The 22,641-nt window shown below is 41.9% G+C and overlaps 1 protein-coding gene across 1 annotated transcript; it reads left to right on the forward strand.

Moving 5' to 3' along the window:
• Positions 1 to 2,860: 2,860 nt before the first annotated feature.
• LOC100971565 (disintegrin and metalloproteinase domain-containing protein 1-like) lies at positions 2,861 to 10,796 on the forward strand. Its single transcript, XM_034934523.3, is given in 2 exon segments — positions 2,861 to 2,962; positions 2,964 to 10,796. Coding segments are annotated over 2 exon segments (2,475 nt in total). The 3' UTR covers positions 5,337 to 10,796.
• The last annotated feature ends 11,845 nt before the right edge of the window (positions 10,797 to 22,641 follow it).

Below are 22,641 nucleotides of genomic sequence, written 5' to 3' on the forward strand. Positions count from 1 at the left end.
GCTAATTTTTTGTGTTTTTAGTACAGACGGGGTTTCACCGTGTTAGCCAGGATGGTCTCGATCTCCTGACCTCATGATCTGCCCGCCTCGGCCTCCCAAAGTGCTGGGATTACAGGCATGAGCCACCATGCCTGGCCCTACTTCTAGGTTTATACCCTAGAAGGTCATATGCATTTGCATCATGTTACATAGACAATAATATTCACAGCAGCAGTGTTCATGGTATACCCTGAAAGCAAAGGATAACCGATAAAGAAAGGATCATGAGTCATAAGGGATTCACACAGAGAAATACCAGTGTTGTGCTATGGAGAGGAATGAACTTTGGGTTCACACAACAACATGGAGGCAACTTAAGTGAACTATGGAATAAAAGAAGCCCCGTTAAAAAGTTACACTTTTATGTATTCATATGAAGTCTAAACACAGGTGAAATGAAGCTACATGTTACAGGTTGCATATTTAGAAGGTGAAAGTACAAAAAAAGTGAGGAAGCTGTTAATCCACCACAAGTTCAAAAATAAATGTTAGCCAGGTGTTTTGGCATGTACTTGTCTTCCCAGGTGCTTGGGAGACTGAGGCAGGAGGATTGCTTGAACTCAGGAGTTCAGGGGTACAGCAAGCCATGATCACACCACTGCACTTCAGCCTGGGTGACAGAGCAAGACCTTGTCTCTCAAAATAATAATAATAATAATAATAATAATAATAATAATAAAAAGACAGCATCCTGGGTACATATGCAAGAGGAGGGATTTGTAATTATAAAGAGGAGCCTATGTTTATTCTGTGGAGCTCAAAGTGTTGATTGCTTTAACAAATTTATGCTTATACAGCTTTTTTATTTTTCATAATTCCCCCAAATCTACATCTATGTCAAAAATGCACTTTTCTGCCAGGTGCTGTGACTCACACCTGTAATCCCAGCACTTTGGGAGGTTGAGGTGGGTGGATCACCTGAGGTCAGGAGTTCAAGACCAGCCTGGCCTGGTTTAGTAGAAACCCCATCTCTACTAAAAATACAAAAATTAGCTGGGTGTGGTAGCAGGTGCCTATAATCCCAGCTACTTGGGAGGCTGAGGCAGGAGAGTCACTTGAACCTGGGAGACCTTGAAATGGACAGTGGGAGGCGGAATTTGCAGTGAGCTGAGATCACGCCACTGCACTCCAGCCTGGGCGACAAGGGGGAAACTCAGTCTGAAAAAAAAAATGCACCTTTTAGTGAATGCACTGTATTCCAGAATTTAAAATGTTAAAAACAAACAATAGGTGATGAACAATGGAGAGCGCAAGTATGTTCTCTTTCTCAAAGCCATTCAGTATAAAACACAGGCAAGATTTGGATGGTTACTGGAGAATGATATGGATTGAATGGAATGGTTTCATTAAGGTGAGAAAGTGCAGCATATAAAGAGGTTGATCCAACGGATAAACACATTTTTAAGATTAGAAGAGAGAAGGGCCCATCATACAATGAAGTTCATAAGAAAGTGAAATGAAAGGAGACCTAATACACAAGTACAAATAACACACAACAGATGACACACTGTACCACTCATACCCAAGAGTCCTTTATTCATTCAAAAATAATTCGTGTTCATCTACTCTTGGACAAGGCCTCTTATAAGCCTGATGGTATCAGGATGAACAAATAGAGGTGGTCACTGAAAGCATAGAGATTATATTCTAACACAGGGTGACTTTTAGCACACCTACCTTTGAACAGACATAAGAATAATCTTAGCACCTCCCTATGTGAGGCTATCCCCAGGAGAGTGTAGTCCTGGAGGTACCAGCCAATGTGTTTATGATAATCACATATAATAGAAAGCTGCTCTGTTGGCATCTCCCATATACTCTTTTGGATAGTGTTATAATCAGAACGTAAAAACTCAACTTTGATGATGTTAAAAAATAGGACTGGCTGGGTGCGGTGACTCATGCCTGTAATCCCAGCACTTTGGGTTGCCGAGGCAGGCAGATTGCCTGAGGTCAGGAGTTCGAGACCAGCCTGACCGACATGGTGAAACCTCATCTCTACTAAAAATACAAAAATTATCCAGGTGCAGTGGCAGGTTCCTGTAATCCCAGCTACTTGGGAGGCCGAGACAGGAGAATTGCTCGAACCTGGGAGGCAGAGGTTGCAGTGAGCCGAGACCAGGCCATTGCACTCCAGCCTGGGCAACAAGAGCGAAACTCAGTCTCAAAAAAAAAAAAAAAAACCAAAAAAACACTACTGTGCCTTGTCCATGGGTCACCAGCCTACTGTTTATGTTGAGGCACAGGGTAGCCACCTCACTTGGCCACTGAAATGCAGACACACATATCCATAATGCCTCACTGAGAAGAAAAGAGCACCCTGGGTAAAGATGTTCATATGCTCAGAACATGAGTTTTAGAAGAGAGGAAATGGACAGTGGACTATGCCCACCAGAGAGATCTCCAAGCCCCCTGGTCTGGAACATTTGGAGTTAGCTGAGCAACGGACAACAGGAGGGGTGGGGGAGGGGTTGTTCCACGTGGCTCAGTTGAAGAAAGGCACGAAGATTTTGTTTCCTCTTGCACAGTACAGTCCTACATTATAGAATTTCCTTCATGGTGTCAATAGGACCTTAATCAGGAGCACTGAAGCTGAAGCTGAAAGGGAAAGTCATCAAGTATGGAAAATTTCTGAACGATATGAGATAGACCCGGAAGACTAGGCAGAGACTCAGCCAGAAAGCTGGGTCTTTCAGAGTTGAAAGTAGCTTCATGCAGCCGGCATAGATCTGGGGCTAGTACCTGTGTCTGACGGTCTGCGTGTCAGGGAGAGCTGCTGCTCATGGACACAAGTTGCATCATCAACTGATTCCCTAGGGTCATGTCAGTAACAGCCTCTGTGAGAGACTCTGCCTCCTTCTTGTCTTCTCTGATGAAACTCCATGTGGTTTTGTATGAGGCTAGGAGGGTGCTTCAGACAGACCTGGGCTCCCCAGATGAAGAGTTTGAGGCTGGGGCTAATGCCAGGTCATTCGTGTGTCAGGTTGGGGACCATGTTGCTCTTGGGGATAATTTTTCTCCCGAGCATATACTGTGACATGGCCTCGGTATATTACTCTTCCTATGAAATAGTCATCCCAAAGTGGCTGATGGTCAGGGGAAGTGAAGACCCAGTGGAAAAGGCAACCTATTTGCTACTTATGCAAGGCCAGAAACACTTGGTTCACCTGAAGGTGAAGAGAAACCATTTTGTGAATAACTTTCCAGTCTACAGTTACCACAATGGCCTCCTGGGGCAAGAATTGCCTTTCATCTCACATGACTGCCACTATGAAGGCTACATAGAAGGAGTGTCAGGTTCTTTTGTTTCTGTCAACATCTGTGCAGGTCTCAGGGGCATCCTGATTAAGGAGGAAAAATCTTACAGCAGTGAGCCCATGGACTCTTCAAGACAGTTTGAACATGTGTTATACACCATGGCACATCAAGCGCGAGTCTCCTGTGGTGTCACTTCCAGAGACAGCCATGTGGTGTCTACTAGCTGGCAACAAGGGAGCAGGAAGCCTCATGATCTACAGGCGCTGTCCTACTTGTGGTCACACAAAAAGTACGTGGAGATGTTTGTCGTGGTCAACAACCAGCGGTTCCAGATGTGGGGCAGTAACGTCAATGAGACGGTCCAGACAGTAGTGGATGTCATTGCTCTGGCCAACAGCTTCACTAGGGGAATAAACACAGAGGTGGTGCTGGCTGGAATGGAGATTTGGACCGAGGGGGACCTAATAGATGTCACAGTGGACTTGCAAATCACACTCAGGAATTTCAATCACTGGAGACAAGAGATGCTCTTCCATCGTGCAAAACACGATGTTGCCCACATGATCGTTGGGCATCACCCTGGACAGAATATGGGCCAGGCCTTTCTCAGTGGTGCCTGCTCAAGCGGTTTTGTGGCAGCTGTTGAATCCTTCCATCATGAAGATGCGCTGTTGTTTGCAGCCCTGATGGCCCATGAGCTCGGGCACAACCTGGGTATTCAGCACGACCACTCGGCCTGCTTTTGTAAAGATAAGCACTTTTGCCTCATGCATGAAAATATCACAAAAGAAAGTGGCTTCAGCAACTGCAGCTCTGACTACTTCTACCAGTTCCTTCGAGAACACAAAGGGGCCTGCCTATTTAACAAGCCATGGCCCAGGGGCCGCAAGCGTAGGGATTCTGCCTGTGGAAATGGTGTGGTGGAGGACACGGAGCAGTGTGACTGTGGTTCTCTATGTCAGCATCACCCATGTTGTGATGAAAACTGTATATTGAAGGCGAAAGCAGAGTGCAGTGATGGTCCATGTTGTCATAAGTGTAAATTTCACCGTAAGGGATATCCTTGCCGTCCTTCTAGTCGTTCCTGTGATCTCCCAGAATTTTGCAATGGTACATCTGCATTATGACCCAACAACAGGCATAAGCAAGATGGCTCAAAATGTCATAAAATTTACGAGTGCCTTAAAGGTCATTGTATGGACCCTAATAATCAGTGCTTACAATTATATGGATATGGTGCAAAATCAGCCTCACAAGAGTGTTACAATTCAATGAACAGCAAAGGGGACCGATTTGGAAACTGTGGCATTTCTACCAGTCCTGGGTCACAATATGTTCGGTGTTCAGATGGTAATATATTTTGTGGGAAACTTATATGTTCAGGTATTACAGGCTTACCAAAAATCAATCTCCAACATACAATGATTCAGGTCCCTCAGGGAGATGGCTCATGTTGGAGCATGGATGCCTATATGAGTACTGACATTCCTGATGAAGGAGATGTGCACAATGGCATTTACTGTGCACCAAACAAAGTCTGCCTAAATTCCGCCTGCACAGATAAAACCCCAGTGATTTCTGCCTGCAACCCAGAAAAAACGTGTAATGGGAAGGGAGTTTGTAATGATTTAGGGCACTGCCACTGTAATGAAGGGCATGCCCCCCCTGACTGTGTTACTGCAGGAAGTGGAGGTAGTGTGGACAGTGGCCCTCCTGGTAAGCTAGGTGGGACACCTTCAGGAGAAGGTGAAAATCACAATATGACTCATTCCAGACGTGAAGAACATGCTGTAGACATGATGATATTATCATTCATTATACTTTTTATAATATTAAGTACAATTATTTGCTTGATCTGCTTGCTTAAAAAATCACCAGAGGCTGCCCCAGCAGAAGCTCCTCCAGCAGTGGCTCCACCACCGGCCCCAGAAATAAAGCCAGAAGCAGCAGAAGTGGCCACAGAAGAAAAAGAAGAGAAGGAGGAAGAAGAAGAAGAAGAAGAGGAGGAGGAAGAAGAGGAGGAAGAATCAGATTCCTAAGGTTAGAAATAGGGAGATGAAGCCAAGTATATCAAACTCCTCAAGTACTGAGTGGGAATGAGATGTTTGGTGAAGTAGAAATAGATAGCTTTAGTGGCTCTGACTCAGATATACTAATGTAGAAGGAAGGATTCTTTCACTTTTATTATTCATTTTAGTAATTAAATTTACATTAATTTAATATGTTAAATATTTTAGTACCTTTTGCTTTTTCACATTTCATTTGAACCATTAACATGCATCTTTGGACATCAATGTCCTTGTCTTTTTGGCCCAATTGTTTTAGTCACCAGAAACTTTTTCAGGACATGCTATCTTCTATTTGTTTGACATACAGAATTGTATGTACCTGAATTTATTACTAACTCTGGGATTTTCATTTTAAGTAACAACTACCTATTATGTGAGGACAGTTGTTTATGTGATTGGTTGTTCTAACTTGCCCTATAAATGTGCATTCATCAAAGGAGAAGTTTTTAAATGCAAAAACAAATAAAACCCGATTCATATTAGACAACTCTTCAGGTTCCACATGGTATAGTTACTGAGTCCACTTTATTCTGGGGCACTGTGGGAGGGACTATATCAAAGTAGAAGACCCTGATTGCCCGTAGGTTAAGAGGTCAGCATTGAGGTCACCTGCTTTCCAAATCTGGCAGATGTTTAATATGAAATATGTATATTTGATTTATTACTTCCCAATATTTCTAGATGCTTCCTATAGCCATCCTCCCTTTTTACCTAAAATACTTTTTTTCTTCGAGGCCAGCTTTTTTTTTTTTTTTTTTTTTTTTTGAGATGGAGTCTTGCTCTGTCACCCAGGCTGGAGTGCAGTGGTGCGATCTCAGCTCACTGCAACCTCCGCCTCCCAGGTTAAGTGATTCTCCTGCCTTAGCCTCCAGAATAGCTGGGATTACAGGTGCATGTCATCACACCCGGCTTATTTTTGTATTTTTAGTAGAGACGGGGTTTCTCCATGTTGGCCAGGCTGGTCTCAAACTCCTGATCTACCTGCCTCAGACTCCCAAAGTGAGGCCAACTTTCATAGCTCTTCTGTTTTACTAATTTTCCTGGGATGAACTTCATACCCCTCAGATAACTCGTGGCTGATGAACATCACCTAGAGTTAGGAAACTGTGTTTACATTAATTCTATAATAGTATACTGGCATCTACCACAGTGCTGAGTATATGTATGAAATTAAACTATTTTTGGCCAGGCGCGGTGGCTCACACCTGTAATCCCAGCACTTTAGGAGGCTGAGGAGGGCGGATCACCTGAGGTCAGGAGTTTGAGAACAGTCTGGCCAACGTAGTGAAACCCCGTCTCTACTAAAAATACAAAAATTACCCGGGAGTAGTAGCATGTGCCTGTAGTTCCAGCTACTCTGGAGGCTTGAAGCAGGTGAACTGCTTGAAACTGGGAGGTTGAGGCTACGGTGAGCCAAGATCACACCACTGTACTCCAGCCTGGGTGACAAAGCGAGACTCTGTCTCAAAAAAAAAAAAAAAAAACTAAACTAAAAATAAATAAAGTATTTTTTCCTCTAGTTTTCATTTTTAAAAAATTTATTTATATTAATAACTTGTTGATTGAATATCAGAAGGAACTTCTCCAGTACAGGTAATAGAGTTCTGGAGGTGGCAATTACTTCTCTGAGAAGAGAGCACAAAGCAAATATAATGTTAACATTAGGCCAGGCTTGGTGGCTCATGCCTGTAATCCCCACACTTTGGGAGGCCAAGTTGAAAGGATCACTTTTGGCCAGGAATTCAAGATCAGCCTGAGCAACATAGTAAGACCCTGTCTCTCCAAAAATAATAATAATAATAAAAAATTAGCTGGGCATAGTGGTGTGCAGCTATAATCCCAGCTACTCAGGAGGCTAAGCCAGGAGGATTGCTGAGTCCAGGAGTTTGAGGTTGCAGTGAGCTATGATACCACCACAGTACTCTAGCCTGGGCGACAGAGCAAGACCCTGTCTCAAATAAATAAAAACCATTCATTCTGTTCTAGGCACTGTGTTAAAGCAATACTTTACATTCATTACCTTAATTTAATCCTCCCAACTTCCCAATAAAACCTCCATCTTGTACATGAGGAAACAGAGACTGAAGAGTTTGCTCTAGAGCTAGCTAGTAAGTGGTGGGACCTGCATCCCTCCCCAGAAATGAGTGAATCTACTGCCTCATGAACCTTTTCCTTCCATTAAAAAAAAAAAAAAAACTGAAGGGAAAGACATGTCCTTAATTGCCCAGAACAGAGGTGCTTCTTCAGTGACTCTAACGAAACCAAAGCCTTACAAATGGATGCTGATATCTGTCATGAATCTACTACATTGTGTAGTTATTATGGATGAAAATGTCTTTTCCCCTACTACATCCTGACAGAATGGAGTGGCAAGTTGGCATCATTATTTAGTTTTGTAGGCCCAGCTCATACAGATGCTCAATAAATGTTGACCAAGTGAATAATTTAATCAAATCCAACTGTCACAACTGTGGCAATATTTGTACCTTGAGCAGGATGTTTTTTGTTTTTTTTTTTTTAAAGATGGTGTCTAGGCAGGGTGGATGGTGGAATAGAAGACTCCACCAATCATCCCACCGCAGCAAGGACACCAACTTAACAACTATCTACACACAAAAAAGCACATTCATAAGAACTAAAAATCAGAAAGGATAACTGGACCAAACACAGCTGATCCTGCCAACAGAGGGAGCATTTAAACCAGCTCTAGCCAGAGGGAAATGATAGATCCCAGCATTGGAACTTGAGTTCCTGCAAGCCTCACCACCATGGGCTAAAGTGTTCTGGGGCCCCAAAGAAACTTGAAAGGCAGTGTAGGACACAGGGACTGCAAAACCTAGGTGAGTCCTAGTGCTGAATTGGCCCTGAGACAGTGGACTGGGTGAGAGGGTGGTGGGGACATGACCTACTTTGAAACCAGCTGGGGTGGCTAAGGGCATCACCCCTCCCCCTTCACCCCAGGCTGCACAGCTCACAGCTGTGAGAGACTCCCATTCCCTCCACTTGAGGAGAGGAGAGGGAAAAGTGCGGAGGTCTTTGCCTTATATCTTAAGATACCAGCTCAGCCACAGCAAGATAAGGCACTGGTCAGAGTTCTGGGGCCCACTTTCCAGGCCCTAACTTCTGGATGATAATACTAGACACACCCTGGGCCAGAAGAGAACCTGCTGCCTTGAAGGGAAGGACTAAGTTCTGGCAGCATTCATCACCTACTAACTGAAGAGCCCTTGGGCCCTGAATAACCAGCAACAATACCCAGGCACTACATCAAGGGCTTTGGGCGAGAGTCTGAGACTTGCTGGCTTCAGGTGAGACTAAGCACATTACCAGCTGTGGTGGTTATGGGGCAAGACTCCTTCCACTTGAGAAAAGCAGAGGGAAGAGTAAATGGGACTTTCTCTTACACCTTAGGTACCAGCTCGGCCACAGGTGAGTAGAGTATCAAGTGGGCTAGAGTCCCCGATTCCAGGACTTAGCCTTGGATGGCATTTCTGGACCTGCCCTGGGCCAGAGGGGAGCCTAATTTCCTGAAGGGTGAGCCCTGGGCCAGACAGCATTCACCACAAGCTGACTGAAGAGCCCTTGGGTCTTAAGGGAACTTTGGCAGTAGTCTGGCAGTACATCCCATGGGCCCATGGTGGCGGTGGCCACAGGGTAAGGCTCCTCTGCCTTTGGAAAGGGAAAGGAAGAGTGAGAAGGTCTGCATCTAGTGGTTTGAGTGCCAGCTCAGCCACAGTACAACAGAACATCAGGTAGACTTCTAAGGTTTTTGAGTCTAGTCCCTGGCTCCTCTGGACCCACCCAGGGCCCGGGGAAACTCGCCACCCTGAAGGGAAGGACACAAGCCTGGCTGGCCTTGCCACCTGCTGATTGCAGAGCCCCAAGGCCTTGAATAAATATAGGCGGTAGTCAGGGAGTGGTTACAGCAGACCTTGGGCAAGACCCAGTACTGTGCTGGCTTCAGGTCTGACCCAGTGCAGTCATAGTGGTGGTGGCCTCAGGGGTGTTTGTGTCACTGCACCCCCAGTGGTGGCTCAGAACAGAGATAGACTCTGTATGTCTGAGAGAAATTAAGGGAAGAGAACAAGAGTCTCTGGCTGGCAATCCAGATTATCCTAGATCTTGTCTAAGACCATCAAGGCAGTATCTCTATGAATCTGCAAGAACCACAGCATTACTGGGCTTGGGGTGCCCTCTAAAGCAGATACAGCTTAGATAAGTCCTTACAAATATCTGGAAAGCCTTCCCAAGAAGGATAGGTATAAACAAGCCCAGACTGCGAAGACTACAATAAATACCTAATTCTTCAATGCCCAGACACAGACAAACATCTATAAGTATCAAGACAATCCAAGAAAACATGACCTCATCAAATGAACTAAACAAGGTACCAGGGACCGATCCTGGAGAAACAGCTATCTGACCTTTCAGACAGAGAATTCAAAATAGCTGTCTTGGAGGAAATTCAAAGAAACTCAAGATAATACAGAGAAGGAATTCAGAATTCTATCAGATAAATTTAACAAAGAGATTGAAATAATTAAAAAGAATCAAGCAGAAATTCTGGAGCTAAAAATGCAATAGGCATACTGAAGAATGCATCAGAGGCTTTCAGTAACAGAATTGATCAATCAGAAGAAAGAATTAGTGAGCCTGAAGAAGGCTATTTGAAAATAAACAGCCAAAGGAGCAAAAAGAAAAGGAAAAAAGGAAGCATGCTTACAGGATCTAGAAAATAGTCTCAAAAGGGCAAATCTGATTAATTGGCCTTAAAGAGGAGGTAGAGAAAGAGATAGGGGTAGAAAGTTTATTCAAAGGGATAATAACAGACAACTTCCCAAACCTAGAGAAAGGTATCAATATCCAAGTAAAGAAGGTTGTAGACCACCAAGCAGATTTAACCCAAAGAAGACTACCTCAAGGGATTTAATAATCAAACTCCCAAAAATCAAGGATAAAGGATCCTAAAAGCAGAAAGAGAAAACAAGCAAATCAGCCAGGCTTCCTCAGCCCCATGGACTGCTGGGGCTGGGGCTGGGAAAATCAATTTTTTTTTTTAATAAAAAAAGAAAGAAAGAAAACAAACAAATAACGTACAGTGGAGCTCCAATATTTCTGGTCACAGACTTCTCAGTGGAAACCTTACAGGCCAGAAGAGAGTGGCATGACGTATTTAAAGTTCTGAAGGAAAAAGCTTTTACCCTAGAATAGTATATCTAGTGAAAATATCCCTCAAACATGAAGGAGAAATACTTTCCCAAACAAAAGCTGAGGGATTTCATCAACATCAGACCTGCCCTACAAGCAATGCTTTCAAGGGAGCACTTCAATCAGAAAGAAAAGAATATTAATGAGCAATAAGTAATCACCCTGAAGGTACAAAACTCACTGGTAATAGTAAATACACAGAAAAACACATAATATTATAACACTGTAACTGTGGTGTTTAAACTACTCTTATTTTAAGTAGAAAGAATAAATAATATACCAATCAAAAATAATAACAACAACTTATCAAGACATAGCACAGTAAAATATAAACAGAAACAACCAAAAGTTAAAAAGCAGAGGTATGAAGTTAAGGTGTAGAGTTCTTACTAGTTTTCTTTTTGCTTGTTTTTTTATACAAATAGTGTTGTTATCAGTTTAAAATAATGGGTTATAATATAGTGTTTGCAAGCCTCATGGTAACCTCAAGCCAAAAAAACATATAATAGATACACAAAAAATAAAAAGCAAGAAACTAAATTGTTATTATTATTATTATTTGAGACAGAGTCTCACTCTGTTGCCCAGGCTGGAGTGCAGTGGCGCGATCTTGGCTCACTGCAACCTCTGCCTCCCAGGTTCAAGGAATTCACTCCCTCAGCCTCCCAAGTAGCTGGGATTACAGGTGCCCACCACCACGTCCAGCTAATTTTTGCATTTCTAGTAGAGACAGGGTTTCTCCATGTTGGCTAGGCCAGTCTTGAACTCCTGACCTCAGGTGATCCGCCTGCCTCGGCCTCCCAAAATGCTGGGATTATGGCTATGAGCCACCACACCTGGACACAAGAAACTATATCATCAGAGAAAAGCACCTTTACAAAAAAAAGAAGACAGGAAGGAAAGAAAGAAGGAAAAGAAGACCACAAAACAACCAGAAAATAAATAACAAAGTGGAAGGAGTAAGTGCTTATTTATCAATAATAACACTGAATGTAAATGGACTAAACTCTCTAATCAAAAGACATGGGGTGGCTCAATGGGTAAAAATGCAAGACTCACTGATTTTTTGCCTACAAGAAAAACACTTCACCTATAAAGACACAAACAGACTGAAAACAAAGAGATGGAAAAAGGGCCAGGCGCAGTGGCTCATGCCCATAATCCCAGCACTTTGGGAGGCCGAGGTGGGCAGATCACCTGAGGTCAGGAGTTTGAGACCAGCCTGACCAACATGGAGAAACCCCTTGTCTACTAAAAATACAAAATATTAGCTGGGCGTAGTGGCGCATGCCTGTAATCCCAGCTACTTGGGAGGCTGAGGCAACAGAATCACTTGAACCCAGAAGGCGGAGGTTGCGGTGAGCCAAGATTGCATCATTGCACTCCAGCCTGGGCAACAAGAGTGAAACTCTGTCTCAAAAAAAAAAAAAAAAAAAAAGAATAGCCTGGGACCCAATGGCTTCACTGCTTAATTCTACCAAACATTTAAAGAAGAACCAATACCAATCCTACTCAAACTATAGAAGAGGAAGGGATATTTCCAAACTCATTCTACAAGGCCAATATTATCCTGATTCCAAAAACCAGACAAATACACATCAACAAAAAGAGAGAAAGAGAAAGGAAGGAAGGAAGGAAGGAAGGAAGGAAGGAAGGAAGGAAGGAAGGAAACTAACTACAGGCATTGGTCTCTGATGAATATCTGATAAAAATCTTCAACAAATTACTAGCAAATCTAATTCAAGAATACATTAAGAAGATTATTCATCATGACCAAGTGGGATTTATCCCTGGGATGCAAGGATGGTTCAACATATGCAAATCAATTAATGTAATACATCATATCAACAGAATGAAGGACAAAATCCATACGGTCATTTCAGTAGATGCTGAAAAAGCATTTGATAAAGTTCAGCATACCTTCGTGATAAGAACCCTTATAAAAAAACTAGGTATAGAAGGAACATACCTCAACATAATAAAAGCCATATACCACAGACCTACAGCTAGTATCATACTGAATGAGGAAAAACTGAAACCCTTTCCTCTAAGATATGGAATATGACAAAGATGCCCCCTTTCACCAATGTTATTCAATATAGTGCTGGAAGTCCTAGCTAAAGCAATCAGACAAGAGAAAGAAATAAAAGGCATCCAAACTGGAAAGGAAGAAGTCAAATTAAACTTGTTTGCAGATGATATGATCTTGTATGTGGAAAAACCTCAAGGTTCCACAAAAAAACTATTAAAACTGATAAATTCAGTAAAGTTGTAGGATAAAAAATCAACATAAAAAATCAGAAGCATTTCTGTATGCAACAGTGAACAATCTGAAAAAGAAATAAAAAAGTAATCCCATTTATAATAGCCACAAATAAAATTACATACTTAGGAATTAACGTAACCAAAGAAGTGAAAGATCTCTGTAATGAAAACTATAAAACACTGATGAAAGAAATTGAAGAGAATACCAAAAAGTGGAAAGATATTCCATGTTCATGGATTGGAAGAATCAACATTGTTAAAATGTCCATACTACCCAAAGCAATCTACAGATTTCATGCAATCCCTATCAAAATATCAATGACATTCTTTACAGAAATAGAAAAAAAATACTAAAATTTATATGGAACCATAAAAGACCCAGAATAGCCAAAGCTATACTAAGCAAAAGGAACAAATCTGGAGGAATCACATTACCTGACTTCAAATTATACTGCAGAGCTATAGCAACCAAACCAGCATGGTACTGGCATAAAAACAGACACATTGACCAATGGAACAGAATAGAGAACCCAGAAACAAATCCACACACCGAGTGAACTCATTTTTGACAAAGGTGCCAAGAACAGGAAAAGACAGTCTCTTCAATAGATGGTGCTGGGAAAACTGGATATCCATATGCAGAAGACTGATATTAGACCCCTATCTCTTGCTATATACAAAAATCAAATCAAAATGGATTAACACTTAAATCTAAGACATTAAACTATGAAACAACTACAAGAAAACATGGGGAAAAATCTCCAGGACATTGCTCTGGGCAAAAACTTCTTGGGTAATACCCTACAAACACAGGCAACCAAAGTAAAAATGGACAAATGCGCTCAAATCAAGTGAAAAGGCTTCTGCATAGCAAAGGAAACAATCAACAAAGTGAAGAGACAACCCGCAGAATATAAGAAAACATCTGCAAACTATCCATCTAACAAAGCATTAATAACCAGAGTATATAAGAAACTCAAGCCGGGTGCAGTGGCTCACACCTGTAATCCCAGCACTTTGGGAGGCCGAGGTGGGCAGATCACAAGGTCAGGAGATCGAGACCATCCTGGCTAACACAGTGAAACCCTGTCTCTACTAAAAATACAAAAATTTAGCCAGGCGTGGTGACGGGCGCCTGTAGTCTCAGCTACTCAGGAGGCTGAGGCAGAAGAATGGCGTGAACCGGCAGGCGGAGTTTGCAGTGAGCCGAGATTGTGCCACTGCACTCCAGCCTGGGTGACAGAGCAAGACTCCATCTCAAAAAAAAGAAACTCAAACAACTCCATAGGAAAAAATCTAATCTGATCAAATAGGCAAAAGATTTGAATAGACATTTCTCAAAAAAAGACACACAAATGGCAAACATGCATATGAAAAGGTGACTGTTCACTAATCATCAGAGAAATGCAAATCAAAACTACAATGTGATATCATCTCACCCCAGTTAAAATGGCTTATATCCAAAAGACAGGTAATAACAAATGCTGGCGAGGATGTGGAGAAAAGGGAGCCCTTCTACACTTTTGGTGGGAATGTAAATTAGTACAACCACTATGGAACTAAAACTAGAGCTACCATATGACTCAGCAATCTCACTGCTGGGTAAGGAAAGAAATCAGTATATTGAAGAGATATCTGCTGCACTCCCATATTTGTAGCAATACTGTTCACAACAGCCAAGATTTGGAGGCAACCTAAGTGTCCATCAACAGACAAATAGATAAAGAAAATGTGGGCTGGGTGCGGTGGCTCATGCCTGTAATCCCAGCACTTTGGGAGACTGAGGTGGGTGAACTGCTTGAGCACATGAGTTTGAGACCAGCCTGGGAAACATGGCAAAACCGTGTCTCTATAAAAAATACAAAAAATTAGCCAGGAGTGGTGGCATATACCTATAGTCCTAGCTACTCTGGAGGCTGAGGTGGGAGAATCACCTGGGCCCCAGAAGTTGAGGCTGCAGTACATGTACACAACAGAGTATTATTCGACCATAAAAAGGAATGAGATCCTATCATTTGCAATAACATGGATGGAACTGGAGATCATTATGTTAAGTAAAATAAGCCAGGCACAGAAGACAAACATCATATGTTCTCACTTATTTGTGGGATCTAGAAGTTAAAACAACTGAACTCATGGAGATAGAAAATAGAAGGATGGCTACCAGAGGCTGGGAAGGGTAGTTGAGGGTAGGGGGAGGTAGGGATGGTTAATGGGTACAAAAAAAAATAAAGAATGAATAAGGCCTACTATTTGATAGCACAACAGGGTGACTATAGTCAGTAATAATTTAATTGTACATTTTAAAATAACTAAACGAGTATAACTGGATTGTTTATAACACTAAGGATAAATGCTTGAGGGGACAGATACCCCGTTCTCCATAATGAGATTATTATGCATTGCACGCCTGTATAAAACCATCTTATGTACCCCATAAATATATATACCTACTATGTACCCACAAAAATTAGAATTAAAAAAATTAATAAACTGCTTTGGAGAAAAATTTCTTAAAAAAGAGAGATGAGGTCTCATTCTACTGCCCAGGCTGGAGTGCAATGGCACAATCATAGCCCTCAAATTCCTGGGCTCAAGCAACCCTCCTACTTCAGCCTCTTGTGCTAAGTATTTTTATTTTTATTTTTAGAGATGGAGGTCTCTGTTACCCAGACTAGTCTTGAACTCCTGGCCTCAAGTGATTCTTCCACCTTGGCCTCCCAAAGTGCTGGGGTTACAAGCATTAGCCACTGTGCCCAGCCAGGTAGGATGCTTTTTGCCAGTCCATAGCCACTGCACAATCCAAAATCTTGTTCAGATACAATATTGTTAATTTTATAAAGCTCATTAAGTAAATTTTGAATGTTTATAAACCCCAAACTCCAGCCAAATAAGGCTGAACCCCTTTAGGATAGACTGTGGCAGGGAAGGATGAGTTTTAATGGAGGCAGGAATGAATGAGCAGGTACATGGAACTTGGGATCTTAAATGTCTGGGTTCAAGAGTCAGAGTTCCCTTAAGCATGAGTGAGAATAGTCTGTTCTGCATGGTGTGTTTGTGCCTCTAGGAAGTATAGCCTTTCTCCTGGTTCCTCTCCCCAGTGTGTTGGGGAATTATGAGGAATGTTTACGTGTTGTCATTGGTAGTCACTTGTGACCCAGCCAGGTGCTGCCCCAAGAGACTCTGGTGTTGACTGGTGACTTCTTGCCATCCTTTATCTGCCTTCTCTGGACCGCTTTTGTCTTCTCTGTGCTGCCTCAGGCCAGTGGAGAACCAGGTCCTTCTTTTACTTACCCAAAGCACTGCCAAGTTCAGGCTCTAGTTTTATCTAGACTTGAGTTAAACAAAGGGAATGACGATATGGGAAAGAAAATACATTTGGATGTTACAGATATTAGTGTTCCTGGAGCCCAGGGGCCAAGCCCCTCCCTGGGGGACTTGGATTGGTGATCTCTCTCCTTGGCCCCAACCTGACATCTTTTCTGGTCCTTTTAGGAATGTCTGATGGAAATTCCTCCTAACCTGGGGTCATACTCCATTTCATTCTCTGGGCTCAGTGAGAGGGAAAAATTTTTTTTTAAGTAATTTACTGAAAACCCAGATCACACCATCATAAATTCAGATAGGTGCAATTCTGCCCACAATGAAGGCAAAGTGTTACACTAACTTGAAAACAGTTTAGCCTCTTATTCCCCCAAACTTCATTCTTGAATTTTGTCATTTTTTGTGGGCAAGCTGTGGGAAAGGGGCAGAAAAGTATCACTGAAGTATTTTTTCAAAAAAGAAAAAAGGCAGTCTTCCTCTACTAATGAGAATGCAAAATGTTGAACAACTGTAAAATGTTTTCACCCTGCTTTTAGACATAAAGCTTTAAAAAATTGTGAGGTCTTTTATCACTTCCCCATTGTATATGTAATATGGCTCCAGATAATTACTCTGCCACGGGGAGAAAATCTTCCATAACTCTCCCCCATGTATATGTATACTCCACCATCTTATCTTGTTATGTCATGGTGGTGGGAGTATTTATACCACAGAAACAGGCAAATGATACAAATCTGGGCTTCAGGCTAGGTGTGGTGGCACACCCCTGTAATCCCAGTATTTTGGGAGGCTGAGGGGCAGATTGCTTGAATCCAGGAGTTCAAGCTCAGCTTCGATAACATGGTAAAATATAATATAAAAATATAAAAATATAAAAATTACCCAGGCATGGTGGCTTGCGCCTGTAGTCTCAGCTACTCGGGAAGCTGAGGTGGGAGAATCAGTGAGCCCAGGCCAAGTCAAGGCTATAGTGAGCTGTGATGGTGCCACTGCACTCCAGCCTGGGTTACAGAGTGAGACCCTGTCTCAAAAAAAAAAAAAAAAAAAAAAAAAAGACCCAACAAACTAATCTGACCTCAGTTCATTTGTTTATTTTCCTATTGACTTCATTCTTTAAATTTAAACATTTACTTTTAAGAAATATTTATATGCTAGGAACTAAATGGTTAAAGATAAAAAACACAGATTCTGGATGTAGAGAAATTAGAACCCACATGCACTGCTGGTGTGAATGTAAAATGGTGCAGCCACTTTGAATCAAAGCTTGGTAGTTTCTTAAAATGCTAAATAAATGCAGAGTTATCCTATGACCTAGCACTTCCACTCATATATGCATAATATACCCAAGAAATACAAAAACATATCCATACAAAAACTTGTACATGAGTATTTATAGCATGTTACTTATACATTAAATGAAAACAATCCAAATGTCTATCATTAACTAAAATGTAGTATATCCATATAATGGACCACTATTCAGCAATAAAAAAGGAATGAGCTGAGCTGGGCACAATCGCTCATGCCTGTAATCCCAGCATTTTGATAGGTCAAGGTGGGAGAACTGCTTGAAGCCAGGAGTTCCAGACCAGCCTGGGCAACATAGTGATACTCTGTCTCTAAAAAAAATTTTAAACTTAAGTTTGTGGTGGCATGCACCTGTGGTCCCAGCTACTCAGGAGGCTGAGGCAGGAGAATCTCCATGTTTTTTTTTTTTTTTTTTTTTTTTGAGATGGAGTCTTGCTCTGTCACCTAGGCTGGATAGAGTGCAATGACAAGATGTCAGCTCATTGCAACCTCTGCCTCCCAGGTTCCAGGTATTCTCCTGCCTCAGCCTCCCAAATAGCTGGGATTACAGATGTGCACCACCACGCCCAGCTAATTTTTGTATTTTTAGTAGAGACGGGGTTTCACCATGTTGGCCAGGCTGGTCTGGAACTCCTGAGGTCAAGTGATCCACCTGCCTTGGCCTCCCAAAGTGCTGGGATTACAGGCATGAGCCACTGTGCCCGACCAGGAGAATCTCTTGAGCCCAGGAGTTTGAGGCTGCAGTGAGCCATGACTGCACCACTGCACTCCAGCCTGGGCGACAGAGTGAAACCCCAACAATTTTTTTTTTTTTTTTGAGACAGTCTTGCTCTGTCGCCCAGGCTGGAGTGCAGTGGTATGATCTCAGCTCACTGCAAGCTCCGCCTCCCGGGTTCACAACATTCTCCTGCCTCAGCCTCCCTGGTAGCTGGGACTTCAGGTGCCTGCCACCACGCCTGGCTAATTTTGTTTTTGTATTTTTAGTAGAGATGGGGTTTCACTGTGTTAGCCAGGATGGTCTCGATCTCCTGACCTTGTGATCTGCCTGCCTTGGCCTCCCAAAGTGGTAGAATTACAGGCGTGAGCCACCACGCCCGGCCAACCCTAACTCTTAAAAAAAAAAAAAGGAATGAAATACTAACACCTGCTACAATGTGGATGAACTTTAAGAATATCATGCTAAATTGGCCAGGCGCGGTGGCTCATGCCTGTAATCCCAGCACTTTGGGAGGCTGAGGTGGGCAGACCATGAGGTCAGGAGATCGAGACCATCCTGGCTAACATGACGAAACCCCGTCTCTACTAAAAATACAAAAAATTAGCTGGGTGTGGTGGCAGGCGCCTGTAGTCCCAGCTACTCCTGAGGCTGAGGCAGGAGAATGGTGTCAACTCGGGAGGCGGAGCTTGCAGTGAGCTGAGATAGCGCCACTGCACTCCAGCCTGGGTGACAGAGCGAGACTCCGTCTCAAAAAAAAAAAAAAAAAAGAATATTATGCTAAATTTAAAAAGTGCAAAAACTCTATTTAAGGGTTTCCTGTGTTCCATTGATCTATGTGTGTATCTCATCAGCAATACCGCATACTATTGAAACAGAAAAGAGTGATTTCTCCAAGTTATTATTTTCCAAAGTTGTTTTAGCTAGTCTTGTTCCTTTGTCTTTTAGAAAATTTATATTGCAAAATATAAATTTTAAAATTTTCTTGTCTGTATCTACAAAGAATCTTGTTCAGATTGTGATATGAATTGGGTTAAGTCTATGTATCAGTTTGAGGAGAACTGGTATCTTTATTACGTTGTGTCTTCCAATTTGTAAACATAGCAAATCTCTATTTATTTACATCTTTGATTTCTTTCATCAGTGTCTTGTGGTTTTCATTTAATAGGTCCTGTACATATTTTGTTAAATTTACATCTAAATATTTCATTTTTTGAGTGATTTTAAATTGCATTTTTATTTTGATTAAATTGTTCATTGCTAGTATACAGAAATATAATTGATTTTTATATGTTGCTACTGTATCCTGCAAGGGGGAAGATTCAGTCTTTCACCATTAAGTAAAACATTAACTATAGGCTTTTTGTAGATGTTCTTATTACATTGAGGTAGTTTTCACTCTCTACCTAGTTTTCTGGGAGTTTTTATCATGAATGGATGTAAAGCTTAGCCAAATGCTTTTTTCTGCACCAATTGATATGATCATGGGATTTTTCTTATTTAGCCTGCTAACATGGTGAATTCAATGTTTGATTTTCAAACATAAACCAATCCTGCATCCCTGGAAAAAACAAAACTTGGTCATGGTGTATAATTCTTTTTTTCACATTGCTGAATTTTATTTGCTAATATTTGATTAAATTTTTTTTGCATCTATATTCATGGAGGATATTGGTCTGTAGTTTTCTTTTTTTGTACTGTCTTTCTCTGGTTTTGGTATCAGGGTGACGCTGGCCTCATAAAATGAATCGGATAGGGTTCCCTTTCCTTCTCTTTTATTTTTCTAGAAGAGATTGTGTAGAATTAGTGTTAATTTATTTTTAAAGGTTTGTTATAATTCTCCAGTGAAACCATCTGGGCCTGATTATTTTTCTTGGGAGATGTGAAGTTATAAATTCAATTTTCTTTTTTCTTTCTTTTTTTTTTTTGAGATGGAGTTTTCCCAGGCTGGAGTGCAATGGCATGATGTCGGCTCACCGCAACCTCCACCTCCTGGGTTCAAGCGATTCTCCTGCCTCAGCCTCCCAAGTAGCTGGGATTACAGGCACGTGCCACCATGCCTGGCTAATTTTGTATTTTTAGTAGAGACAGGGTTTCTCCATGTTGGTCAGGCTGGTCTCAAACTCCCAACCTCAGGTGATCCGCCTGCCTCAGCCTCCCAAAGTGCTGGGATCACAGGCATGAGCCACCGTGCCTGGCGAAATTCAATTTTCTTAATAGCTATAAAGATATTCAACTTATCTAGTTCACATTGGGTGAGATGTAGTAGTTTGTGCTTTTTGAGAAATTGGTCCATTTATCTAAGGTATCAAATGTACGTCTGTAAAGCTGTTTGTAGTGGTTCCTCATTATTCTTTTGGCATCTGTTAGGTCTGTAGTGATATATTATTTCATTCTTGATTGCCATATTGTTTTAAAACAAGAATTTAGGCTGGGCCCAGTGGCTCACGCCTGTAATCCCAGCACTTTGGGAGGCTGAGGTGGGCGGATCATGAGATCAGGAGATTGAGAACATCCTGGCTAACACAGTGAAACCCCATCTCTACTAAAAATACAAAAAATTAGCTGGGCATGGTGGCACGTGCCTGTAGTCCCAGCTACTCGGGAGGCTGAAGGAGAATCACTTGAACCAGGGAGGCAGAGGTTGCAGTGAGCCAAGATCGGGAGGCTGAAGGAGAATCACTTGAACCAGGGAGGCAGAGGTTGCAGTGAGCCAAGATGGCACCACTGCACTCCAGCCTGGGTGACAGAGCAAGACTCCACCTCAAAAAAAAAAAAAAAAAGAAGAAGAAGAAGAAGAAGAAAACAAGAATTTATGACTTAAATTTTCTTTTTTGGGTGTACCTCTTAATAACTACATATCCTCTTTTCCCCTTTAATGATTTTATTTTATTTCATTTCATTTCATTTTATTATTTTTTGAGATGGAGTCTCGCTCTGTCACCCAGGCTGGAGTGCAATGGCGCGATCTCAGCTTGCTGCAACCTCTGTCTGCCTCCTGGGTTCACGCCATTCTCCTGCCTCAGCCTCCTGAGTAGCTGGGACTCCAGGTGCCTGCCACCACGCCCAGCTAATTTTTTGTATTTTTAGTAGAGGCGGGGTTTCACCATGTTAGCCAGGATGGTCTTGATCTCCTGAACTCATGATCCGCCCACCTCAGCCTCCCAAAGTGCTGGGATTAGAGGTGTGAGCCACTGCCTGTAAAATTAATGATTTTAATCTTGAATTTTACTTTGTTTTGAACATTGCAATCCCTGCTTTCTTCTTATTTGTTTTTGCCTGGAATATTTGTGCTCAACCTTTTAATTATATTTTCATGGTAGAAAAAGGTAAGGGGAATGGCAAATAAATTTTTTTTTTTTTTTTGACATGGAGTCTTGCTCTGTCACCCAGGCTGGAGTACAGTGGTGTGATCTCAGCTCACTACAACCTCCACCTTCCAGGTTAAAGTGATTCTTGTTCCTCAGCCTCCCAAGTAGCTGGGACTACAGGCGCATGCCACCAGGCCCAGCTAATTTTTGTACTTTTAGTAGAGATGGGGTTTCACCATGTTGGCCAGGTTGGTCTCGAACTCCTGATCTCAAGTGATCTGCCTGCCTTGGCCTCCCAAAGTGCTGGAATTACAGGCATGAGCCACTGTGCCTGGCCACAAGTAAATTATTTTGATGGAGCACTTAACTGCTATAACTTACTATTTATATTGACATAATGATAGAGGTTTATTCATGATTATTAGAAACAGGAAAGTAACCACTAGAGTAACTGAGTATTGACAAGCAAAGTAAAACTTCACAAAGTAACATAGGAATAAGAAAAGGAATAAAGGAAATCTATCCAAGCCAGTGAAAGACAGGGAAAAAAAGGGAAGCAATAGAAAGTATAATAAATATTATATAATTTTCAGAATAGCATTCTGAATTGGATGACAATGTATTTTCTCCTCTTATTAATAATTTTCTTCTCAGTAATTTCTTCTTAATGAAAGCTCTTCTAACTAAATAGAAACAGTGAGGCTGAAGTTTATTGTCCCAGGAAGAAAGGAATCAAATAATAAGAATAAAGAGTCAAATTTTTGGTTTTGAGTTCCAAAATGGGCTCTCAAAATCTTTGGCAGGGCTGAACATGGTGGCTCACACCTGTAATCCCAGCACTTTGAGAGGCCAAGGCAGGAGGACTGCTGGAGCCCAGGAGTTCGAGACCAGCCTAGGCTAAATACTGAGGTCCTATCTCTACCAAAACAAACAAACAAACAAACAAAAAACTAGCCCAGCATGTGGCTACTTGGGAAGCTGAATCCTTGGCAGAAAAAAATAGTCTTAGGATCAAAGTATTTTTTATTTATTAAGAGTGGATGGCCGGGGATGGTGGCTCACACCTGTAATCCCAGAACTTTGGGAGGCTGAGGAGGGTGGATCATTTGAGATCAGGAGTTTGAGACCAGCCTGGCCAAATGGT

Source organism: Pan paniscus, chromosome 10 (genome assembly GCF_029289425.2).
Source record: "Pan paniscus chromosome 10, NHGRI_mPanPan1-v2.0_pri, whole genome shotgun sequence".
NCBI lineage: Eukaryota > Metazoa > Chordata > Mammalia > Primates > Hominidae > Pan > Pan paniscus.